This window comes from Octopus sinensis, linkage group LG4 (assembly GCF_006345805.1).
Source record: "Octopus sinensis linkage group LG4, ASM634580v1, whole genome shotgun sequence".
In the NCBI taxonomy this organism is placed as follows: Eukaryota; Metazoa; Mollusca; class Cephalopoda; order Octopoda; family Octopodidae; genus Octopus; species Octopus sinensis.
The window spans coordinates 78791210-78819090 of record NC_043000.1 but is presented as its reverse complement, the minus strand read 5'-3'; the positions used below and the strand labels follow the sequence as shown (position 1 = coordinate 78819090).

Below are 27881 nucleotides of genomic sequence, written 5' to 3'. Positions count from 1 at the left end.
CATGTGACGTGAAACGTAGATTTTGGTCATCAGATATATTCCGGCCTTTGCTTGGCTTGAAACCCGAGGGTTGATAACCCAGTATATGGGTAGAGTATTCCGGTTCTCTAGAAATACACCAACTTCAAACCCAGCTGACTTTAAAATACATACATGAACACGCGCACACACATATATATATAATACATACATATATAAATACATACATACATAAATAATACATACATAAATATATATATATGTGTGTGTGTGGGTGTGGGTGTGTGTGTGCTTGTGTGTTTATGTATATATATATATATGTATGCATATATATGTATATATAAGTTCAGCAAAATTTAGATTCAGATGTGTATGGTACTTAAGTTACAGGCACCAGAATTTGGTATGGTGTTATCCATATAAATCAAATGGGACGATTATAATCAAAATAAGCAACAAGGATATCTAAGGTCGTGTAGTACAATCGTTTCATGCTACTTCATTTTATTAAACGATGTAAGTATTACATCAGTTTTAAAATGTAAAGCAATCTTCAGCCACATATAGAAATTTTTTAATTAAATGCACAATGTACATTTTTATATTTAGTTCATTTGCTAACATTACAAAGAGGGTAGATATATAGACAGAGAGGTTAATTGTATCATTAAGAACATGGTAGTAGAAGCTCCTTCTCCATCTGTAGATTTTTTATCACTGAGTTCACGTTGTTATTTAGATTTATCAATGGGGAGGGTTTTTTTCGTTTCGTTCAATGGAAACAAACAAGAATTTTTTCTATTTATAGATAGAGGAAGGGGTAGTACAAATGTCAGAGTCATAAATCATTACCATTATGAAGAATTTAACTTAGGCATATTTGAATGTATTTTGGTTAAAGTTAGTAGGCTAAATTTAGTGGAGTAAGGAGAATAGAGACTACTAATGCTCTAGGGGTTTCTAATGTCGTTTACCATTTAACAGCCATAATTCAGTTTGCGAATTTTAAATAAATATCCTTCAGGTAGTTTTTTTCCAAAGGATTCTAATAAATTTTAGTATCTTATATAGGGATAGAAAATATAAAAATCATTTTATATTTCTATAAATATAGATATATATCAATTTCTATTAACATAGATAGAAATTTCTAAAAATCAGTTTTTAACGTATTGGTCCGAATTTCGGGGTTAATTCATAAGAATTTTCCCCTCCTCAGCGATAGATACGTTAGACATAAATGAAATACTTACTCATACCCATGGAAAAAGCAAGCAGTAAGTCCTGAGCAGACCTAAGTACCCCAAATATATCCAAAATAGAAAATCTTCGGCACATCTCGAGAAACGTGTGATTCGAACTAGAAACTTTCACAGAGTGAGAGAATCGTATTGGGACCAATACGGTAATAACGGAATTTTTAGAAATGTTTCTATCGGCTTCTTTCGAGACGCATAAATTACAATGGTTATTGACAATTTTGTCTTTTTTTCGGCATATTTGGCATTAGAATTTATCTTTTGCCCTTATTTTATAAGTTATTTATCAATTTAACCTTTAGAGGTATTTTTTGATATGCTGGCCATTGATAAATTTTTTTTTTCGAAAAAATTTTATCCTATAATAGTTGTAAATTTAAGTGTTCACTTCCGGATTCTCTCACTCTGTGAAAGTTTCTAGTTCGAATCACACGTGTCTCGATATGTGCCGAAGATTCTCTATTTTGGATATAGTTGGGGTACTTAGATCTGCTCAGGACTTACTGCTTGCTTTTTCCATGGGTATGAGTAAGTATTTCATTTATGTCTTACGTATTTATCGCTGAGGAGGGGAAAATTCTTATGAATTAACCCCAAACTTGGAACCAATATGGTAATAACGGATTTTTTAGAAATTTCTATCGGCTTGTTTCGAGACGCAAAAATTATAATGGTTATTGACAATTTTGTCGTTTTTTGGCATATTTGTCATTAGAATTTTTTTTGTGCCCTTATTTTATAAGTTATTTATATATTTAACTTTTAAAGTTATTTTTTGATATGCTGGCCATTGGTAAAATTTTTTTTTTCGAAAAAATTTTTATCCTACATTAGTTGTATATATATATATATAAATATATATATATATATATACATATATATATATATATATATATATATATATATATTATATATATATATATAATATATATATAATATTTTTAGTTTCTGTCTACCAATACTCTGATGAGAATTTCTCCACCCGGAGCTAGAAAAGAAGACACTTGCCCAGGCTGCAATCGCACAGTGGGATTGAACCTGGAACCAAGTTGTTGGCAAGCAATTTTTTTATTATACACACACAAACACACACACACACACGCACACACACACACACATATATATATATATATATATATATATATATATATATATATATATATATATATATACATTCTATACATTTTGTGTAAATATCTTAAATGATAAATTTTGGAATTTAATCTTAATTAACCTCAACAAAACATTCATTTCTGTATGATGTAGTTCCTCAACAAAAACACGTTTGAAACCGCTGTAGTGAACTTCAGCCTAATTGTGTTTTTATTACACAGACGCACACACACAGATACACACACACACACACACACGCACTCACTCACAGACACACACACGCACACGGTGTGCTAAGGTTGCATTTGAGAGTTTGTGCAATAGGAAACGAAAACAACATCCCATCCAAACATAAAATATTTTAAATATATAAATCTATCAACTAGATTAGGGCTGTGATATAATAGTTTACTCAAAGTAGCTGTCATCAACTTCCACTACGGCTTCAAGAAGCTTTGAAAAGTGGCGCATGCGTTCTTCAGTATATCCCGGGAAAACATTCGAACACCTTGATCTTGGCCACCAATTGGGCCTTGAAGAACTGAACAGTCATAGAATCTAGGGAATACGAAGAGAGAAGATAATTGATATCCACACCAGTGGTATCAAAAAGGGTGGCTAAATAACAAGCTAAGTTGTGTGTGGCACACGAAGGCATGGATGTGCATGATAGCCAACTATTGTGGGCGATCATATACAAAATGACTTCCACATTCTCTGCTCTGACCCTGCAAAGCATTCTGGATATAACATCTAGAAAGAGAGTTGCGCCGGCCATTTGGTTGGCACTTGTTGCAGTAGAGCAGACCAGAGCCATTATGGGCCGTACTCAAAGAGACAATAGGTCAATAACTTTAAATACTAAGCCATGCATATTCATTTATTTACAATATATAATTATATATTGAGTTTTCATTCCTAAGGTATTTTTCGATATTATTAATATTATTATTATTATTATTATTATTATTATTATTATTCTATGTTTGACTTTTGCTTTATGTCTGTACAAGTTGGCTCCAAGTCTCACCCAGAGACCTCAAGAGACAACAGATTGGAAGTTCTGTGCCATATATTTGGGTTTTTTTTTTTGATGTTGTACTAGTGAATGTCTAATACATAAAAATAAAAAATAAATAAATAAATTTTTAAAAAAATAAATAAATAAATAAAATTAAAATTAAAATTAAAAAATTTTTTAAATTAAAAAAAAATTTTTTTTAAATTAAAATAAATAAACCAAAAAGTTTGTTTTAAACCTTGGGATTACATAGACAGTATTTTGCGTAGGATATGAGCAGTTCCCATGAGCACTATCTTTTGAATTTCTGCCATTTTGGGGTTTCCTGGTATCTGAGTTAGGTAGCAATCAGTCCCTTTCGCTATCATTCCCAGGGCACCTATGACAACAGGTATTGTTTTAGTCTTCAGCTTCCACATTTTGCTGATTTCTATTTCAAGATCTTTATACTTGCTCAGTTTTTGGTAGGTTTTGAAAGATACGTTTGTTACTTTTTATTATTATTATTATTATTATTATTATTATTATTATTATTATTATTATTATTATTATTATTATTGTTATTATTATTATTATTATTATTATTATTATTACTATTGTTATTGTTATTATTATTATTATTATTATTATTATTATTATTATTATTATTATTATAGTTAGTAGTAGTAGTAGTAGTAGTAGTAGTAGTAGTAGTAGTAGTAGTAGTAGTAGTAGTAGTAGTAGTAGTAGTAGTAGCGGCGCGGGATGTAGCATAAATCTGAAGATCAGTAAAAAAGAGAATACCTACACTGAACTATTGAGAAATCTGCAGTTACTCTATCCAGATTACAAGTTCAGGTTTATACCTATAATTATTGGGGCCCTGGGATATGTAACACATTGCCTAAATACCAGTCTTGAGAAAGTTAGGCTTCTCAAAACCAGAAAGGAGAAAGCTAATTCGAAGAATACTGTCCCAATCCATCACTAGAACTTTTATAATCTGTACAAATTTCCAGGAGTTTATCATTTAAATATATATGAGCATGTCTAGATATGCAACTATATGCTTGAGAATATATACATAAGACAAAACATACAAATCTGCACATATATATACATATATACATACATACATACATACATGCATACATACACATACATACATACATACATACATGCTGCATACATACATCATACATACATACACATACATACATACATACATACATAATACATACAATAATACATACCCGTGTTTGATGTTGAAATTCCAATGAAGGAGCCTTGGATCTAGGTTAGAAACCGGATCTTTCTCTATTGGCAAGAGTTCTGAGCAATAACATACATATATACATACATACTTACATACATATGTACATGCATACATACATACAAAGTACCTAATGCATTAGGTACTGCCACTGAGAGGATTACAAAGGACTGGCGAACAATTTTCACACTCATTGACCAACAAAACACTTAACTTCTTTATGGATAACCTGAAGATTTATACTAAGATTTATAAAATGCCAAAGAGAAAAGTAAATTGTTGAAGCTATCATTTTCAACTCACAGAGAGATGCAATTTGACTAAAAACAAATGTTCGTATTTGATGGTTTCACGTAGAAAATCAGTCCCCAAGAAACACATAATTTATGCATCAATGGTCTCACTATGTCTTCTTTACCACACCAAGAATGGTACAAATACCTAGGCTTTGATGAAAACACATCATACGCAGATGTTGTATGTATGAAGATAGAGTGGTCCGAGATTAGTATGATAAACTTCGAAATATATGGTAGAATTCTCCTCATACACATCAATATCCCACAATCCACTTGCAGTACCAGTGAAGTAGTTGACAGGTTTGTAGTGAAAATCCGCGCCTTTGACATTAAAATCCCAACATCAAATGGAAACTTCCACAGAGGCAATGATATCGGCTGCCTCTATCCATGAAGAATTGAAGTGGGAAGATGCTTGAGATAGGTGTAGACAGTCTGCAATGTAGAGTCAATCTCATACAACGCTTGCATAAAGTTAGTACTGAATGCATAAACTTAGTACTGAATAACAAAGAGAACAATATCCTGTATGTCGGTAGTGAGATCCTCAAGAAACACTCTCTTCTTGTCGATTTCCCATTCAACCCCTAAAACAGCTGCACTCAGATGTCTGAAAGAAAACCTTAACGTGAAGTGCTCTGCATACCCCACCGAAGACTATGCATCGTACCTTTCTCGAAAACTTGAAAGCACACTAATATTGACATAAAGTGCAGCCTTCCTTGGATTCTTCGAAGCTACATCACATCAGACTAGAGTGCTACAAAATTCACAGCAAAAAAAAAAGAGAGGGTGACGCCTTAGAGCTGAAAATATAGAGCATGTCACATTTCTGTTCAAAACATCACCCACGTGGTAAGCAGCTGCCCAAATATGTCTTCGAAGTACCAGCTCTCTATGCGACACAACATAGTCGATACAACAATATACAATGCTATCAGAAGAATAAGACTATTATGGAATAAATTTAGAGAACCTCCTTCTATTGAATAAACATCAACGCAAGGAATATTAATGGAACATTTCCATCAAAATGACCAAATGTAAACATAAAAGACCGGATATTGGTATTTAGGACAGACAAGAAAATTTAGAACTACAAGGGCGTCGAGCTGGTAGAAACGTTACCAACGCCGGGCGAAATGCTTACAGGTATATCGTCTGCCGTTACGTTCTGAGTTCAAATTCCGCCGAGATCGACTTTGCTTTTATACTTTCGGGGTCGTTTAAATAAATTACAGACTGGGGTCGATATAATCGACATAATCCGTTTGTCTGTCCTTGTTTGTCCTCTCTGTGTTTAGCCTCTTGTGGGCAGTAAAGAAATAAGAAAAATTACATATACTCATAGAAGTCAGCTGCCCTGTAGATGTGAACATGTTTTTGAAAGTTAAAGAGAAAGACAACTATTTCGAAACCCTCAGCTTTTATATCCAGACTATAAATTCAGATTTATCGAAGTAATAAATTGACTCCGTTGGTTTTGGGAATAAATGCCTAAATGACAATCTTGAAATGCAAGGGTATGGAAGCACTCCGTCGGTTACGAAGACGAGGGTTCCGGTTGATCCGATCAACGGAACAGCCTGCTCGTGAAATTAACGTGTAAGTGGCTGAGCACTCCACAGACACGTGTACCCTTAACGTAGTTCTCGGGGATATTCAGCGTGACACAGAGAATGATGAGGCCGGTCCTTTGAAATACCGGTACAACAGAAACAGGAAGTAAGAGAAGAGTGAGAGAAGGTTGTGGTGAAAGAGTACAGCAGGGATCACCACCATCCCTGCCGGAGCCTCGTGGAGCTTTAGGTGTTTTCGCTCAATAAACACTCACAACGCCCGGTCTGGGTATCGAAACCGCGATCTTACGACCGCGAGTCCGCTGCCCTAACCACTGGGCCATTGCGCCTACTGACATAGATACATACACATACATACATACACACAAACTCTAGAAGCGTCTAGTCACGTATTTGGCTATTTCGCACATTACAAATATAATCTGTAAGTGAACTGTAAAATTCTAGCAAGCCATATAAATGAGTTTGTCTTGGTAATGAGTTGTTTAAGGAAAACCTTTCTTAAGGGAATGGGTATATTCTTAAGAGATATGTTTATATCAAATAATTTCATATGTGGCAACTATTTTATTTGCAGATTATATGGAAACCTGGAGTGTATATAAATGTATGTATTTTTTCTCAATGTGTACAAATAACACGGAAAAAAATAAATAGTTACCAGTGTAGCAAAATTTCACATAAGTGCCAAGGATATTACACGGTAATCACATTCGGTTAAAATGGCTTGTTGATGTGTTTTGTTTCTCTTTTTTTTCCTGACGAGATGATTGCATTGTTTTACATCATTTTTATTCCCTCCGGAATAATATCAATGCTTTCGTCGAAATATATGTTGGAAGTACAAAGATTTGAATAACACCTGCGTTTGACTCCATTTCTTAATTTATATATATATATATGCGAAACATGAGAGTTGTTTTAGAAATAAGCATAAAATCAACAATACTAGTTTGAACAAATTTATATCTATGTTAAATGATAATGGGAAAATTATAAGATTAAATGTGAAGTTGTAAGCCATGCCAGAGCTTAGCAAATTTCAGATAAGAAATGTCAATTATGTAGGGAAGAAATTTTTGAGATAATAAAATCCAAACATAGGTTGATTAGCTCTAGCTAAAAGAGATATTTAGCTTGATGTCATTATTCGAATTATAATTTTAGAAAATTTAATAAATAAATAAACAACAGATATCAAAACTGAACATTAAAAATGGGATGTTCGGAGAGTACTATATCCGGTTTTGTGGGTTCTGTGTATGTGTGCAGAAACTCAATATCTTTCTTGTAGTACAGTGACATCGAATCTAGGTTCCACTTCTACCCCCGCACCTCTAACATTACAGTTTTGTTTATCAATAGTTGTTCATCATATCGCAAGACCCCCTTCTTTCCAGCTGCTTTTTCTGCTGTGACGATGTTATAACATTCAAAATGGTCTTGGAGAAACGGGTTTAAACATGTTGCATATATATTATACATTAAGTTGTGGCATGATACTGGTCGGTACTTTTTCATATATGGGTGGTTCTGTTTTGTAACCAGTGTGGTATGCTGCTATTCTCATGGAGAGCTTGCTGGAATAGGTTTATAAGATATGGTTGATAGAGGGCTATTTTCTTGTACCAGTATCCGAAAGTCAAGTCTCTTCCAGGTGCTCTTGCATCCTGAAGTTTCTGGCTTACAGTCACAATAGTATCACTATCAATGCTGTATGTCTTGGGTGTAGTGCAGGGAAAATAACTTCTTCGAATTTCTTCCAGTCACAGAGCGTTTCTGTTGAACTCCAGATTTTTCTCCGGATGGAGTTTCTGACTTCTGGTGAAGAAGCTTCTATTTGTTTACTGCTTCTTCTCTGATGCTTTTGTACTCTGCTACATGGTTCCGGTTAAATGTTTGGTTTATTGTTTCTCTTCCGATAATACACATCTGATGTGGGAGTTCCTCATTTACAGCGTTTAACTCCTGCTAGAGTTTGCAAATTCTGTTTTTGCTCTCCCCAAACATCACTTTTATCTTCTTCACTTTTTGTTGGTGAGACATATAGTGACTGGCTCGTTTGCAAGCAGTAAGCAACTTCACATACCTGAAGGGCTACAGAAAATCAGCTATCTTTTCTTCTGTTCTATATATAAGAGATGAGGAATTATGTACATTCTTTACATTATTTACATTTGATAGATATTTGCCATCATCTTGTTTGTTGTTTGCACAACTTTTCGGGTATATACCCTCCAGCCTTCATTAGGTATCTTGGCGAAATTTCGGAACTGGGTTCTTATTCCTTAGGTAACTTCTTTATTGATAACCTGAAGAGTTCACATGATCTTACAGCACTTGGACATCTTCCTGGTGGGGCCAGAGTATAGAGGTGTCATCAACATATCGCAGCTATAGTGTTGGTTTTAGTAGTGTCGATCCTAAAGCCAAATTCTCAAAGTATGTATTGGCTTTTATCGGTGATAATGGCGGACACATAGCCCCTTTCATAATGTTTCTGAACAGACATTACAAAGGATTAAAAACAGGTTGGTTAAATATTTCGAAATATGGGCTTCATTATTATTTTCGATGATAACATCACTAAAGCCAACATTTTAGATATCATCTTTAACTTATGTAATTTTTCTTCTTCCCCATATCATACACTCTCAACAAAGATAAAATACGTTAGCTCCTTCAGTTACCATTGAAGGGCTATAACAAGAAATATTTCACTTACACTTTCTAGATTGCTAATGTTGATATCTTCAACGATAAAGCCATATTTTGTAGCTTTGCCTTACTTAAAATAATAAGTAAACGTGCCCATTTAAAGCCTAGCCAAGCTCTTGGGCCCGGTTTCCCGGTTTCTATGGCGTATGTGTGATTCAGCTGGACAGGACGCCAGTCCATCTCAGTGTTACTCATTTTTGCCAGCTGAGTGGACTGGAGCAACCTGAAATGAAGTGTTTTGCTCAAGAACACAACGCGTCTCCCGGTCCAGGAATCGAAACCACAGTCATGATGCTGACACCCTAACCACTTAGCCACGCGCATCCACATAGTTATATATAGCTGTAAATAGTTATATGTAGCGAAAATGAAATGTCAGATGACAGTTACAGTTCGAATTTTATAGGTCGTTAGAATTTACTTATAGGAACTAAAGGTATGTTTTGCCAAAGTTTACAACGATAAACCGGTTTACAAGTGTATTCTCCGAAAAAAGGACTAGAAACTATTGTTCGTTACAGAACAGGCAGAAAGATTTACTTTGTCATATGGGAGGACCTAGATAGAATATTTCATTCCAGATCGAATTGTTCAATATATTCTTTAGAGACCAAATTAAAGTCCTATACTCAGTATTGTTGCGTTTATTGATATGTCTAAATGTAGATTAATGGTTATTTATTCTTTTCGATAACTGAGACGATTGACTACCTATGTAAAAATAAGACTTCAGAACTGGAAGTAATTTTTCATTCATAAACAGAGATTCTAGTCTTAGAATTACTGCTAAAGAGACAAATACGATTCGAATTTCTATCAGAAATATTAATATTACTGTTACTATTGTTCAAAGTATTGTTCAAAGTATTATCGTTAATAATATCAATGTTATTACTTTCGTTAAGAGGATTGAGTTTAACAACTTTTGTTATGCGAAGAGATGATTTGTGAAAGGTTTTTTGTGTTTAAAAACCCTATCCTGATTCTGTTTGAATTAATAATGGAATGGTAGCTTGGATATTTTGGAAAATTGTTATCTATAGGTTCACGAAACCGGTAAGAGCGGTTGGATTTGATCTGATTACCATATGGAATTATCAACCAAACAGTTTTACTAGGATAGACACTGTTATTTGGGCAATTATCTTCAGAATTCCTAGACTTATTTTTATTACGTGTAGTGGGATATAAAGAACAGTTATCTCCCTTACACTGCAAGCTTTCATTTTTCGATTTAGTGTTGTTTTTCGAACTAAAATTTATATTGTTATTACCGTTATGACGTGTTTTCGTGTCCTGATGAGTAGCGACAGTATTGATGAGTAGCGACAGTATTTATGTCAGTAGCGTTAATATCGGAAACATTTTTCTTTATAGCCTGCTTTAAGTAACGAAGAGCTATGAAATATGGCTTTATCGTTGCAGATATCAACATTAGCAGATAATCTAGAACGCCTAAGTGAAGTGTTTCATAATTATAGTTTTATAATTATACATTTCCCAGCGACTCTACTGATGAACCACGGATGGTTAATAAATGAATTGATTGACTAATTAATTGTTTTGTTTGATCATTAATTCAGAAACACATAGGTATAGGGGTAACTGAGATTTTCATTCATTTACATATCCTGCTCGACTACAGGCAACGTTCCTTAATTAAGAATCTTTCTTTTCGTGGTTTCGCATTTGACTGCACTTTTCAGCATATTAGAAGTCGACATGGTGGTATTCTCTCCGTGTATAACTTTCTATACTCTATTATATAGAAATATATATGTCCTCTGACTTTTAATAAGCATTCTGACCAATTGTAAAACTTTTCTTTTTAGAAATTGTTACCCTTTGTTTATATTTATATACACACAACACACACACATACACACATATATATATACATAAATGTATATATATATGTATCTGTGTATCTATGTGTTATATATATATATATATATACTATATATATATATATATATAATATATATATATATATATATTTATATATAAAAAGCAATAAAGATTCAAGTTAATTTAAATGAATTTACTTGAATATGGTACCTAACTTAGATGCACCAAAAACAAACTATACTGTTTTAACAATTCAGTAATGTGGGGTGATTATAAGCGAGAAAGAAGCAACAAGAATGGATGGGTTTTTAGTACAATCGTTTCATACAAGGACAGGCTTTATTAAAAGTTGTAAAAATTACAGCATATAAACGTGTCCCGTACTCATCAGCTAAAATACATGTGAGTTCTCTAGACATCCTAGTGGTTGAGGCTATACTCATGAAGTAATGTAGATAATTAAGTAACATAAACAGATTTCCAAAGTTCATTAAAGTTCTTTAAAGATGATGTACAGTCTTATCACAGAATTTTAAAAAGGTTCTAATAGCATCACAGAGAAGGTGACCTAATCCATAGAGCACATATGAACTTCCAGAGATATGATGAGGGATTACATACTCACAGAAGACAAATTTATCCATTGTTAACAATGGATAAATTGTCTTCTGTGAGTATGTAATCCCTCATCATATCTCTGGAAGTTCATATGTGCTCTATGGATTAGGTCACCTTCTCTGTGATGCTATTAGAACCTTTTTAAAATTCTGTGATAAGACTGTACATCATCTTTAAAGAACTTTAATGAACTTTGGAAATCTGTTTATGTTACTTAATTATCTACATTACTTCATGAGTATAGCCTCAACCACTAGGATGTCTAGAGAACTCACATGTATTTTAGCTGATGAGTACGGGACACGTTTATATGCTGTAATTTTTACAACTTTTAATAAAGCCTGTCCTTGTATGAAACGATTGTACTAAAAACCTATCCATTCTTGTTGCTTCTTTCTCGCGTATATTTATATATATATATATTAATATATATATATATATATATATTTATATATATATATATATATATATATATATATATATATATATATATGTATATATATATATATTTATATATATATATATATATACGTACACACACACACACACACACACACACACATATATATATATATATATATATATATATATATATATAGTATGTATATATGTATGTATGTATTATGTATGCAGCATGTACGTATAAAAACTTGTTTTCATACAAATATTTTGATAAATATTGAAATCCGTAACAAAGTTATCTGCCGCCGTTTCTCCATAAACAAATATTATCGATGTAGACTAAGAAGTTTGAAAATACCAGTATGAGTTCGAAGCAACCTCTTCTGGATTTATGTATACATGCATTTCGTAGTAACTTCTCTCCTCAGCATCGAACATCGCGAAGAGAGGAACTCCAAAAAGACTAAGGAAAATGGTGTTAACTATTTTCTCAACAATGAGGATGTACACTAACGCATTTAAATATCTCTCAGGCATATCTCATTTGAACTAGTAAGTATTGCATATTCTCAATCAGTGATTGGTGCTTCTAATCCACATTTTATCTTATCTGGGCTGCCTAAAAGTGTCATGATTCACAAAGTTTTGTTTGGTTTCCTATGACAGAAACCTCATCTCTTAGCTCGGAGGTAATTCTTTGTTAAATCAGAGTTACCTCTCTTCTCGTTGCTTGATGCTGGTACAAGATAAAAATTCGAAAAACCATTCATCCCTCCAAACGGATAGGTACATAGATACATATATAATGTATATAGGTAGGTATGTATGTATTTATATAATCATGTATGTATATATATGTATGTATGTATGTATATATATATGTATATATATATATATATATATATATATATATTATATATATATATATATATTAATGGCGGTGCCCCAGCATGGCCACAGCTCAAGAGCTGAAACTGGAAAACATAAATCATAAACATACGTATAATATATTATATATATATATATATATATATATATATACATATATATGTGTGTATACACACACATATACATACATACAATTTTGTGGATAAAAAATATGGATCCTGAATTAGGCGTGGTCGAATACGAGATTATAATAAATGTTTTATTGAAGATAAGGTAATATTTAAGGTTTGATGGGAAGTTAGATTTTAGGATTTTAAAGCAAATTTTAGGTAGAGATTTAACTTGGAGGGAGAAAGATTCGGAATAGGATTATTTCATAATGTTAGCTGATGTAGTTCACCAGAATATAAAACAATAATGGAAACAAATAAACATTGGATAGATCCGACCTGGGTCTTTAACATAGAGAGATAAAAATCTGTCATTTCAGACCATGATGCTAGGAAATATCAAGGTAGAATTGTTCTGCGTAAATTTGCTCTGTTAATATATAAACATTAATATATTTGTACTTGGAATAATCGTCGTCTGTTAATATCTATATATTTATACTTGAATATTCATCGTCTGTAAATATATGAATATCTATAAATTTATACTTGAATGCACATCCTTCATTTAATATATAAATATCTATATATTTATACTTGAATATTCATCGTCTGTTAATATATAAAAATCTATAAATTTATACTTGAATATACATCCTTCATTTAATATATATATTTATACTTGAATATTCATAGTCTGTTATTATATAAATATCTATAAATTTATAGTTGAATATACATCCTTCATTTAATATATAACTATCTATATATTTATAGTTGTGTGGTAAGCAGCTGGTTTACCAACCACATGGTTACGGGTTCAGTCCCACTGCGTAGCACCTAGTGTCTTCTACTATAGCCTCGGACAGATCAAAGCCATGTGAGTGGATTTGGTAGACGGAAACTGAAATAAGCCCGTCATATATATATATATGTGTGTGTGTGTGTGTGTCTCTGTCTGTCTGTGTGTGTGTGTGTGTGTATGTTTGTGTGTCTGTGTTTGTCCACCCAACATCGCTTGACAACCGATACTGGTGTGTTTACGGCCCCGTAACTTAGCAGTTCAGCAAAAGAGACCGATAGAATAAGTACTAGGCTTACAAAGAATAAGTCCTGGGGTGGATCTGCTCGGCTTAAAGGCGGTGCTCCAGCATGGCTACAGTCAAATGACTGAAACAAGTAAAAGAGTAAAAGAGTAATTCTGAAGTAATTTGACCAACTCTGTTATTCGTCATTTCCGTGTCAATAAAACAAAAGTAGTTAACAACAAATCATTCAAATATTGAAGTACTGAAATGCTTTTCATCACAGATCTTCAAATAGATAAGTTGATTATCTAAAATGGTCTTGACGAAGTTTACAGTTATAAATCAAACAAAAAGCTTCGGCAGATATATGTTTTATTTAAAAACGTTATGTTTGTAATATTTACAATTCTTAAAAATATCATATAAATTAACTGTTCTTCATCAGTAACGTCGCCTCTGAAAAGAATAAATTACAAGAATCAATATATTTATTAGATTGGACATACAAATTAAAAACAATAACATAGACTAAGTATCAAGTTGGATTTATATTTCAAAATGTGTATATTAGATTAGATGTATATATCACATTCTTTTACATCAAAGTATGAATATTTCACCAGGCGCAGAAAAGCTTAACGCAAGAACTATATTCTGAAACGTGAGATAATATATAGTAAAATTAACAACTCTATACCGCAATGCTACTTACAATGATGATGCAATGTGAAAGCTAGTCTGTTGATTTCACAAGAGTAGCAATAAAGTTAGTTGAAACATTGAAAGTTAATAATTTTCATATAGATAATGAAATATATGCAGATATACAAAATCTCGTGTTTACAATGAAGAGAACATTGGCTTTCTTCAAGATAATGGTAGGGGTCAATGAAATTGAACTACTTCAAATAAAGACAGAAATCGAATCGCTGATACAATTTTGTTTGTACGACAATGTAGTAGAGTGTAGTACAGTGAGAGCATTGCAATGTTTATGCTAAACATTATTCAATTCTTTGTTGTTGTCTCTGTTTACAATGACTCACTATATAAGGATGAGACACGTTATATTAGGGAGATCAAAACTAATAGAAAACTTTACTCACCTCTTTATAACAATCGTATTTGGTACACTTGACATTTCCATTTGAACATCGACAAACATTGCATCTATCTTGAGTCATAAATGTTTTTCCATCTGGGATAGTTTTCCCATAATATTGGCATGTAGTTGGGGGACAGTACATTTTAGTACAGGATACTTGACCAAACTGTCCGCATGTACAGGTGTTGCAGTCATCTTTAAATGTTTCGCCAGCAGAATAGGTTTTTCCTTTGTGTATACAGGGTTTCGTGCATGTTTTCTGTTCACAAACAACCCTTCCCTCAGAAGTGCACTGACATTTGTTGCAATCATTATACCATATAGAACCAATGTCGTAATGCTTGCCGTTGTAATTGCAGGTACATAGATTTGTAGTACAGTCTACAGTACCATCGGCTTTGCATGTGCACGTATTACAATCCTTTCCAAATGAATCCCCTATTCCGTAGGTGTTTCCATTGTAATAGCAATTACAAGGGTTATTAGTACAGCTTACTCTACCGTTCACTTCACACGTACATGTATTACAACCTTGTCTAAATGTTTGACCTACATTATAAAGCTGGTTGTTGTAAGTACATTTGCAAACGTTGGTTGTACATTGAACATATCCAGTTGATAAACATTGGCATTGGTTACAATCTTCGCGAAATGTCTGACCAATTTTATAAGACCGTCCTTTCCGTGTACATCGACACGTTTTATATGTGCACTTTACTTGTCCGTTATGCTGACATGTACAAGTGTTACAGTCATCAGTGAATGCCTGTCCGATATTGTAAACTTTATGATTGTAAGTACAGGTACATGGATTTGTAGTGCAGTCTACGGTACCATCGGCTTGGCATGTGCACGTATTACAGCCCTTTCTAAATGTTTGACCTATATTATAAATCTGGTTGTTATAACTACATTTGCACATTCTATATGTGCACGCAACTTGACCGTTATGTTGACATGTACAATTATTGCAGTCATCAGCGAAAGTCTGTCCCATGCTATAAACCCTGTGTTTGTATGTACAGGTACATGGATTTGTAGTGCAGTCTACACTACCATCGATTTTACATGTGCATGAGTTGCAGCCGTTTGGAAATGTTTCTCCAATTCGGTAGGTATTTCCGTTATAAATGCATTTGCATCGCTTGTTAGAACACTGGACTGTACCACTAAACAAACATTGACATTCATCACATTCACCAAATCTTTGGCCAATATTATAGGTCCGTCCTTGGTAAGTACATTGACAGACTCTTGTTGTACAATCTACTTGTCCGTTTATACAACGGCAAGTGTTGCAAGCGTCAATGAAAGTTTGACCCTCTTGATATTGTGAATTTTTGTAATAACAGCCACATCTATCACTGTTACACTGCACTGTTCCTGTAGTTTGACAGGTGCAAGTCTTACAACCATCATTGAAACTCACTCCAACGTTGTAGTCTTTACCATTATACTGGCACTGACACACGTTATTAGTACACTGAATATAGCCAGAAGAAAGACATTTACATCTATTACATTTGTCTTGGAATTCTTCACCCTCTTGGTATAACTTTCCGTTGTAAGTACATCGTTTAGTGCAGTCTTTGTTGCTACATTGTACCTGACCACCGTGTTTGCATTCACATGTATTACAGGATTGCTGGAATGTATCTCCTACTCTGTAACGTCTACCTTGATAGATACAAGTAGAATCCTGCCCGTAATCACAACGCAAATTTGTACAGACTGCTTTGCCATATTCACCACATACACACGTGTTGCAGTCGATCTTGAATCTTCCTCCATACTTCCTTCCATTATGTGTACATTCGTCTGTAAAGGAAAACATCAACTGATAATTATTTCAGTTAACCACAGAAGAGTTAACTACTGAAAATGAATATGTACATTCCAAAGTAATTCCTCACATACTTACAGACATACAGACACACACACACACACACACACACACACACACATATATATATATATATATATACACATGAATAAATACATACATACATACAACATATGTATATACATGGACGTACTTGAACATGCAGGTACAGGTATATAAACATATATACATATATATATATATATATATACACGCATTTATACATACATACACACACACACACACACCATATATATATAAACACACATACACACATGCACACACACACACACACACACACACACACACACACACACACACACACATATATATATATATATATATATATATATAGAGATATATAATGAAAATAAAGAGAAAGATAATGAGTTTAGATGTTTATGACCGGTTTCACTTTTTATTTATAAATTTATGAAAAGGCTTTGTGTAACCTTGGTGTTTAAAATTTAGTTAACATAGAGTATAACATAGATGTATTAAACAGTGATGAGTCTTTGACAATGATAAGAAATTAATAGAATATTATGACATGATATATTCTGACGAGATAGGGAAAATGTCAAGAGAGGCTTTCTGTTTCAAACAGATTAGGTAAAAGTGTTCAAAATAGGCAAAATAGTTCATAAGAATCATAATCATAATCAATATCTATAAATCTGAAATGTGAAAAGTCTGTTTGTCTGGTTTTGGCATTGTTGGAACGGGTTAAAGGGCACTAGATCCCGTCGGATTGACTCCAAAATTTACAGGGACATGTGAAATGAGGTGAGGATTCGAGTGGGCTAGGTTAGAAACCCCTATATAATGCGTATATATATATATATATATATATATATATTATAATATATATATATATATATATATATATATAATGTGTGCATTATGTGGTCGGTTGTGCTGAAAATATGCACACCTATGTTAAATATGCTGGCGAGTTTGCATGACAACTATTTTTTTTTCAAATGAAAGGCGTGACCTCTGGGACAAAATTCCTCATCTTATAAAATGTGGCCCGGGTAGACCCGAATGAAATCGGGTTATATTAACCAAAATGTGAAAGAGGTCTAAATGGGGCTGGAAGGGGATTAAAATTTACAGGAGCGGGTGTTTAAGAATTCTCTGTTACATCAAGCTAAAAAATTTGCGTCATCCTTTCTATCGTCAATGTGATGCCGTCCATGATGAAGAAGTTTTGAATGCTTGCCATAGTGAGTCTACTGTCGTGAGAAAGAATTACTTCAAAGCTTGGTGTTTAGGAACATGCTTTTACATCAAGTTCAAAATTTTACGCCAGCCGTTAAACCGCCACTACGTTGCTGTCCGTCGTTAAGAAATGCCAGCCATGGCGACTCTACTAACCTCAGATTCTATCCCTTCAAACTTTGGTTTCCAATATTTTTTTTATTCAGCTCGTAAGTTGGTCTGTCCCTTTTAAATGTTAGTGTTTTGCTGTCTGCCTTGAAGCAGACCGTTCCGTTGTTACTGCCTGATATTTATGATTGATCTTTCAAAATATTTTTCTTTCTCAACTTACTCAAGATCTTTTGTTGTTTATAAATGGGAGAGAGATAGATAGAGAAAGATAGAGAGTAAGAGAAAGCTAGGGAGAGTCCGAGAGAAAGGAAGAGTAAGAGAGTGGGAAAGTGAGAGAATAAGGAGAGAGAAACATTGAGGGAGAATGCGGTGATAAAAACAGAAAGGAAGCAACAGAAAGTAAGAATCACACTCTTACCCGCGCGTAGAGCGGGTCACCTTTGCGAAAAGTTTGTTTGTTTGGTTTTGGTTTCTCTCGGACTCTCCCTAGCTTTCTCTTACTCTCTATCTTTCTCTATCTACCTCTCTCCCATGTTTAAACAACAAAATATCTTGAGTAAGTTGAGAAAGAACAATATTTTGAAAGATCAATCATAAATATCAGGCAGTAACAACCAAACAAAGGAAGCAACAGAAAGTAACAACCACACTCTTACCCGCACGTCGAGCGAGTCACCTTAAGATAGTTGTTTATATTTCATAAGAAATCATAACTTTTTATAAGTTCAAAGAAATCGTAGCATATATACAGAAAGATTTTGTAGACAGTATTTGATAGTAGGTGGAAACGCGTGGCTTAGTGGTTAGGGTGTCAGCATCATGATCGTAAGATTGTGGTTTCGATTGCTGGACCGGGCGACGCGTTGTGTTCTTGAGCAAAACACTTCATTTCACGTTGCGTCCAGTCAACAGAGCTGGCAAAATGAAGAACGCTGTGATCGACTGGCGTCCCGTCCAGCTGGGTAACACATACGCCATAGAGACGGGAAACCGGGTCCATGAGCCTTGCTAGGCTTTAAATGGGCGCATTTATTTTATTTGATAGGATAAAGCGTGTATTGCTTTGTCAAAAGTTCATTAGAAATGATAATTATTTATAAGGACTTTAGAGGAATGATCACAATATGCCCATTCCCCAGTAAAAACACACAGACACACAAAGAAGAAGCACACACATATACACACGCAATACAATTCCAACAATCACAACAAAAACTCACAGGTACACACATACACAAATACACCAGCACGTAGACGCACACACCGCACAGAAAAATAACACATGTACATAGACACACACATGCACACACACCCGAAAAATACATGAACCTCACCTACATACACACACACACGCACACACAAACGCATACCCAGTATAAATACGCACAGTATGTACACACATACACACACACACACATACACACCATCCTGATAAGCGTAACACACAAGGACACACACACACATATATTATTAGTACTATTATTAATATTATTATTCAGTAGTTTTATTTTTATAGCGTGCTTTCACTTCACTACCGAGCGCAGCTCTGTGTGCCTTGGGTATGTGCTGTGATTTGTTGTGATTGCTCTGATGGTTATTGTATGGAAAGTGTTCTGCGTAGGATGTGTGCAGTGCCTAGTAATGCAATGTTCTGTATGTTATATGTGTTTGTAAGTCCTGGTGTTTTTGTTATGTATTTGTCTGAATATTTTTTATCATGCCTAATGCACCTACTATGATAGAAATTGTTTCTGTTTTTAGATTCCACATTCTGGTTACCTCTATTTCCAGGTCTTTGTATTTTGAGAGTTTCTCCATTTCTTTTAGAGACACGTTGTCATCAGCCGGTATTGATACATCAATTAGAAAGCATTTTTTTCCTTCATGATCTTTGACAACTATATCTGGTCTGTTGCCCTTAATTTCTCTATCTGTGTGTATCGGCATATCCCAGAGTATGGTTGCTTTCTCGTTTTCTGTGACCTTTTCTGGTGTGTGCCTATACCATCTTTTTTCTGTTGTTATTCCATAATGTTGGCATAGCTTCCAATGTATGTAGGTTCCAACTCTGTCATGTCTGTGAATATATTCCTTCTTAGCCAGGACTGGGCTAATATTATTATTATTATTATTATTATTATTATTATTATTCTATGTTTGACTTTTGCTTTATATTTGTACAAGTTGGCTCCAAGTCTCACCCAGAGACCTCAAGAGACAACAGGGTTGGAAGTTCATGTTGTTGTTATGCCTAGTGTGCCATATATTTGGGGGGTGGGGGTGTTGTACTAATGAATGTCTAAAAAAAAAAAATTTTTTTTTTTTTTTTAAACCGAAAATTATGTTTGTTTTAAACCTTGAGATTACATAGAAAGTATTTTGCGTAGGATATGAGCAGCTCCCATGAGCACTATCTTTTGAATTTCTGCCATTTTTGGGTTTCCTGGTATCTGAGTTAGGTAGCTATCTGCCCCTTTTGCTATCATTCCCAGGGCACCTATGACAACAGGTATTGTTTTAGTCTTCAGCTTCCACATTTTGCTGATTTCTATTTCAAGATCTTTATAGTTGCTCAGTTTTTGGTAGGTCTTGACAGATACGTTTATATCGATTGGGACAGTTATATCAATGAGGAGGCATGTTCTTTGTTTGAAGTCTTTCAATATGATGTCTGGCCTATTTGCATCTATCTTTCTGTCAGTTTGAATGGTGAAGTTCCAGAGGAGTGAGATGTGGTCATTTTCAAGCACTGGGGGTGGTTTGTGTTCCTACCAGTTTTTTTCATGGGGCAAATCCAGGTTTTTACAGATTACCCAGTGAATATATTGTGCAGCTCTATCGTGCCTGTTGAGATACTCTGTAGGCGCTAGAAGACTGCACTTGGAGACCACATGGTCAATGGTTTCATTTTGTTGCTTGCATACACGACACGTTGGACTGCTTCTGATCTTTAATATGTTGGCCTGGTAGTTTCTTGTTGGTAGGCATTGATCTTGAGCTGCTATGATAAGCCCCTTATTATTATTATTATTATTATTATATTATTATTATTATTATTATTATTATTATTATTATCATTAGTATTAATATTATTATTATTAAACGGCAAAACGTCAGAAAAATATCAGAAACTATCTGCTACTCAAATGTTTCATGCACACGATCGTCGCATAGTTTACTTTGAGAATTTGAGAATATTAGATTCTCAGTCTAAACCGTCAGACGAGCGAGAACGTGAAACTCTGAATAGCAGGTTTTTTCTGCTGTTTTTGCAGCTTTAATAATACTAAAGCATATTACTCTACCTCCGGTTTGCCTGTGCTATATTTTAAATATTAAATGACCATTCTCTATTAATATTTACTTTTCAATATTTCATTTGCTCAATCAGACAATCAATACTTCATTTCATTTCTTTCTTACTATATATTCTATATCCTATATTAATATTAAAAGAATATAAATAAAACATAGACAGAGTCGGAATTCCTTTGAGTAATCTATTCTTCTATACACAAACATACAAACCCCTTTGTATATATATATATATGTGTATATATATATATGTGTGTGTGTGTTTGAGTGCGTAGATGTGCAATGGCCCTGTGGATACGACAGCGGACTCGTGGTCGTAGAATCGCGGTTTCGATTCCAGGCGTTGTGCGTGTTTTTTGAGCGAAAACAGCTAAAGCTCCACGACGTTCCGTACTCTTTCACCACAACTTTCGCACTGCTGTACTCTTTCACCACAACTTTCTCACACTCTTCCTTCTTGTTTCTGTTTTACCTGTATTTCAAAGGGCCAGCTTTATCACACTCTGTGTCACGCTGAATCCTCCCGAGAACTACGTTGAGGCCACACGTCTGTGTGAAGTGCTCACCCACTTGCATGTTAATTTCACGAGGAGGGTGTTATGTTACTCGGATCAACTGGAACCCTCGACGTCGTAACCGAGGGAGTTCCACGATATATATATATGTATATATATATATATATATATATATATATAATATATATATATATATATAATATATATATATAATATATATATATATATATAGATAGATAGATAGATAGATAGATAGATAGATAGATAGATAGATAGATAGATAGATAGATAGATAGATAGATAGATATCGTGTTGGTGATTTTAAGTAAATTGCATTAACCCAACCGTTGATAAATTTAACAAAATAAATAACTAGAAAGTACCAGAAATGAAAAATGTAGAGCAGTATAATTTACTTACATTTGTAGCTATTCACACATGAAAGAGCTATTATTACTAGTAACAATTGGTACAGCATGACGGCCAGTTTCTTTCAGCCTGCGGGAGTTTGGTGACAGTTGGTTTCCGAAACAAGGACAAGTTTGACAAACGTCTCAGAAAAAACTCTTTATATAATGCTTAATAAACGTGATCAATTGCATGAAGAAAAGAAAAACAACAAATGATTTAGCTGAATATTCACATCAACTCAATATATAAAAATAACATATCTACCCACCACCCAAGGTAATCTATTTAAAAATGGGTGGATCTTTTCCCTTGTTATGTTTTACAAATGCATTCAATATTAAATGATGTTAAACTCACGTGTTACTTAATGTGTTCACAGACAGTTAAGCGGTTATAAATTAATTATTGAAGTATACAATACACTTATACAGTGAAAGACAAATGACTCTCTTCCAGTTTTCATACAACTCCTGGGAACATTTTTTCAAACACTGCGGACATTAAAAACTCACGCCCAACTCGAAGAGAATAATTTAGTTTTGGTACAAATGTCTTTTCACAAGTAAATCAAAGACAACAGTTTCATTTTTAAGGAATGTTGTTTTTGTTGAACAGAATTTTAACTGAACACTTTTATATCAACAATAATTGTGCCTAAAACCATCTTCTGAAATAGAATTCTAGGATATATTTTTTATATTGCCATCATGATTTGTACCATATTCTCAGGTTTCAAGCTCTACACTATCCCCTGTCAGTTTGTAGGTAATCTTTTCTTTTTTTGTTTAGACTGCGTGACTGCACAGAAACAGATTCAGAAATTATTCCAATATATATGCTGCTAGTTTAGAATTCCTTCCTTTCTCAATAATTACATTTTTTTTTCTATGAACACACTGAACCAGGGTTCAATCATTAGTTTTCTCATGTACTGAGATTATTAACTAAAATTTTTTCTTTTACTATCTATCCAAACAACTGTATATAGAGCATAGGATCATAACTAACATTTTCTAACATTTCCTCAGTACCTAACATGTATTCAATATACCTAACATTTCTTCAATATCCATTAGATGTCCATGTGGGAGAACAGTATCTCCGAAATTGTTCATCATTTACTTCTTTGTCTTCCTTTACATTAGTGATGGTCTTTTGTATATCTTATCATTAATATAATATTGATATACTTCTATATATTCGACATAGGTTGTTTCTGATATCTCTACATAATCACTATATACTGTTTACAATAACTATGTATTGTAAATATCTGAAGATGCAGTTAGGGTGTTAAACTTTACATTATTGGCCTGTTGTAAACCTTGAGCAAGATGAAGACCATTTTGTATATTGTCTTGTGTCTTCGTCTCTCTTTTCATTTGCCATGCCTACAAAAGTTGGCGATCGTGCGCATTCATGCCTTCATGTCCCACACACAATTTAGCATGTCATTCAGCCACACATTTTAATGCCATTTGGTAAGGATATCAGTTATCTACTCTCTGTTTTTCCTAGACTCTTCCACCGTTTAGTTCTTCGACAGTAATCTAATGCCTAAGTCATTTTAGTTTCCATTCTCCCTAATGAAGTGAGCTATTTTTCCTTTTATGTTATTAAGATAACGTATGTGCATAAGTGTATTTGCATGCGTGTGTGTTTGTGCGTGTGTGTGTTTGTGTGTGTGTGTGTGTGTGTGTGTGTGTGTGTGTGTGTGCATATATAGCGTCATCGGACTAAATTTGACGAATTTTCCATGTGTCCTTATCTTCAGGAACAAGTCACAATATAGGTAATCAGTGAATGGCAATGCAAAGCTTAAAGAGTAATATTTTCCTTGTGAAAAAGTTACCTGATATAGGGGACAATATACACGAGGCATATATATATGTGTGTGTGAGTGTTCCTGAAAGTTGTTTTTTATATTTTCTACAAACTGCTTCAAGCTCACTTTCTTCATACATATCAATACTTGGACCTTACGTTTATAGCTTTAGTTAGGCTTTATATAAAATAAAGCAACGGGGAACCAGAGTGTGTGGGTAAAAGATTTATTTAGTTACATTTAATGAAACACATGAGGGTGAGAGCCGTCGGTGAACTCGTGCTTCGGAGAAGTCCCGCCTAACCGGAAGTCAACTTCACTGTCGACCAGCTAACTAGCTAGCTCGTAGCGAAGGTCCTATTTACAATTCGTCCGTCATAAGTCGTTGGCAGTGCCCTACACACACACACACACACACACACACACACACACACACATGGAAAGGTTTCGATAACTTTGGATGGTTCCAAATCAGCGATTTCTAACAAATATTCTTCATATTCTGCTTGTAGCTTACTGGCATAAGTTTGCGAATATGAAAATAGTACTTATATATAGTGTGTTATGAGAATTAATGGAGAGGTAGGTATCCTTTAGATCTCAACTAATTTGTTAAAAAAGGAGAAGAGAAGATTAATTTTAATTCTTTCAAATTGTAGCATATTAACTTCTCCTTTAACAAATTTGTTGAGTTTTATGGGATACGTTTCCATAAATTCTCATAACACACCATGTACAAGTATTATATATATATATATATATATATATATATATATATATATATAAATTAAAACGTAACAGAGTCGAAAGAAGAGTAAGTACGGTTAGGCAACTTTTTAATCGCAACAAATGTTTCGATACATACAGATCCTCGAATATACGGGATTTAAAGTTAAGTTTAGTTTAAATTAAATTACGTAAAGGTTTACCTGCCTGTATAAGAAGATCTATATGTATCACCTCAGGCGATATATATATATTAGCGTTATGTATATATGTGTATATATATGTGTACATATTACATGTATATCTATATATATATACATCTACACATAAAATACAAAATTATATCTTGATACCGCTAGTGATAACAATACTCAAAATATATAACAGACTGGAATTGTAGGCCCGTCTCTTGCAATTTCGATCAATTGTATCTTGTCCTCCCTCTTGTATAGAAGTGTAGCTACAATCCAGCCTGCCTCTACTTCTGGGGGGACATTTTAAATTTTTATCCGGGACGTCCCACGTCCCAGATATAAAGGTAAAAATAAAATATTTCCACTTTGCAAGGTTCGAGTCGAGTACTCCCTTGCACGCACCGTTGACTCGAACCTTGCTTCTATTGTGGCGAATAGAAGCCTCTGGTTAGATATCTTTCATAGTCGCACCAAGACACACATTTCGATGGTGCTTTCCTCCAGGTGTTCAAATCTTTTTTTTCTCTACATTTTATACTTTATAGACAATAGTCTTTTCTTTAATTTAATTTTTTATTTCGTTTGGTGGTGTTATCCGAGATCCACCGTCTTTGTCGGTGATCAATCCGAAATAGGTTTGTATTTATTCCATTTTAATTTTTATGAGTTCGCCGCCCGCCGACGGCTGCAGCGAAATTCATTTTTGGACTTTCTTCTATCGAAGACATTTTAACAAAAATTCTTCCGTGTAAACAGTGAAAATATTGTCAATTCCCCCAAACAGGGACACAATTCAATTTTTAAACAATAACCAAAGCTCCTTCTCCCAAAGGGGGAGGGTTACGGTTAACAATTTTTTAACAAATGCAACACAACAACGCTTCCCTTACGAGGAACCAACAAACGGGATAATAGTTAAACAGTAATAATAATACCAAAAAAACCGTACGGTGAATCAAAAGTAGTACTCAGTTGAAGCTATAGTCCTTTATGGATCAGAAATAAACCAACAGCAGTACTCACTAGAAGCATCTGTTCGAGAAAACAGACATTACATACAGCTAAACTTCATATAGATACTTAATGCTAGCTAATTAGCAAATAATCTAATGTAAAAGCCGTGCACAGCTCCATCTGAACTATTCCATTTCTGCACTAAAATTTTATTTTTTATTTATTCCCATTCATGTGAAACCACTTATTCAAGTTCAAATCATTGATGCAATTTTATACCAATTGCTACTTTTACTTTTAATTGCTATGTTACGATTTAATTATTATATTATACTTTAGTTTGATTTTAATTATTACTTACTACATATAATTCAATTGTTATTATTATTTTTATTGTTAAAGTGAAAGTATCTGACATAAAATAGAGAGATGTTTTTGTTTCACTCTTAACACGTAATACTGAAATAGTGGAGAAGATATGATATTGCTATGGGTGCGCTCTAGGCAAGAAGTTGAACATTTCTTTGCCCATGACACTCCCCGGACACTAAGTAAGGCATGAAATTGGTTGTGTAGTTCTCAAGTTTTAGGGAAACACACAGACAGACATAGACAGACACACATTCTCAGTTTTGTATATTTATATATATATATATATTTTTTTTCTTCTACACTTTTTTTTACTTATTTCAGTCATTTGATTGCGGCCATGCTGGAGCGTCGCCTTTAGTCGAGCAAATCGACCCCAGGTCATATTCTTTGTAAGCCTAGTACTTATTCTATCAGTCTTTTTGCTGAACCGCTACGTTACGTGGGCGTAAACACACCACCATTGGTTGTCAAGCGATGTTGGGGACAAACACAAACACACAAACAGATACACACACACATACATATATATATACATATATAAAACGGGCTTCTTTCAATTTCTGCCTCCAAATTCCACTCACAAGGCTTTGGTCGGCCTGAGGCTATAGTAGAAGACGCATGCCCAAGGTGCCATGCAGTGGGAATGAACCCGGAACCATGTGGTTATTAAGCAAGCTACTTACCACAAAGCCACATCTGCGCCTATTATATATCGCCATTATAGATCGCAGGCCACTACACATTCTTTATTTTCTCACCTTGTTTCTTTCTGTGTTCCTTTCTGTGGAAGAGAGTAGGCTCGAAACGCTAAAGACTTTTTCACTTCCCGAGCGTTATACTAATATATCTGTTTGTTGTCTACACCACCTGTCTTTTTTCTTTTGTTTTTTTTTGTGAATTCTCCTTAGATACATATATATATATATATATTATATATATATATATATATTATATATATATATATAATATATATATATATATACATATGTATAATATATAAATTAGAGAAAAACCGCTATTATATAATTCAAACATTGATAGTCATAAACCGTATCATATAGAAAAAATATATATATTATAAACATATAACTATATCACAAAATGTATAAAAATGAATAAATAATATATAAGT

At 33.8% G+C, this 27881-nt stretch overlaps 2 protein-coding genes across 2 annotated transcripts in view; both read right to left on the bottom strand.

Annotated features, from left to right (window-relative positions):
* The window catches only part of LOC115210981 (kielin/chordin-like protein), a 185468-nt gene extending 162698 nt beyond the window's left edge, over positions 1 to 22770 (bottom strand). The window contains exon 1 of the mRNA XM_036502190.1: positions 22688 to 22770. Coding sequence (XP_036358083.1) covers positions 22688 to 22745 — 58 coding nt within the window. The 5' untranslated portion in view covers positions 22746 to 22770. The remainder of the gene's footprint in view (positions 1 to 22687) is intronic.
* Positions 14471 to 27881, bottom strand: part of LOC115210912 (kielin/chordin-like protein) — a 48598-nt gene continuing 35187 nt past the window's right edge. Inside the window, exons 2-3 of the mRNA XM_036502189.1 lie at positions 15222 to 17038; positions 14471 to 14571 (exon numbers count right to left, since the gene is read on the bottom strand). Of these exons, the coding sequence (XP_036358082.1) occupies positions 14557 to 14571; positions 15222 to 17038 (1832 nt within the window). The 3' untranslated portion in view covers positions 14471 to 14556. The remainder of the gene's footprint in view (positions 14572 to 15221; positions 17039 to 27881) is intronic.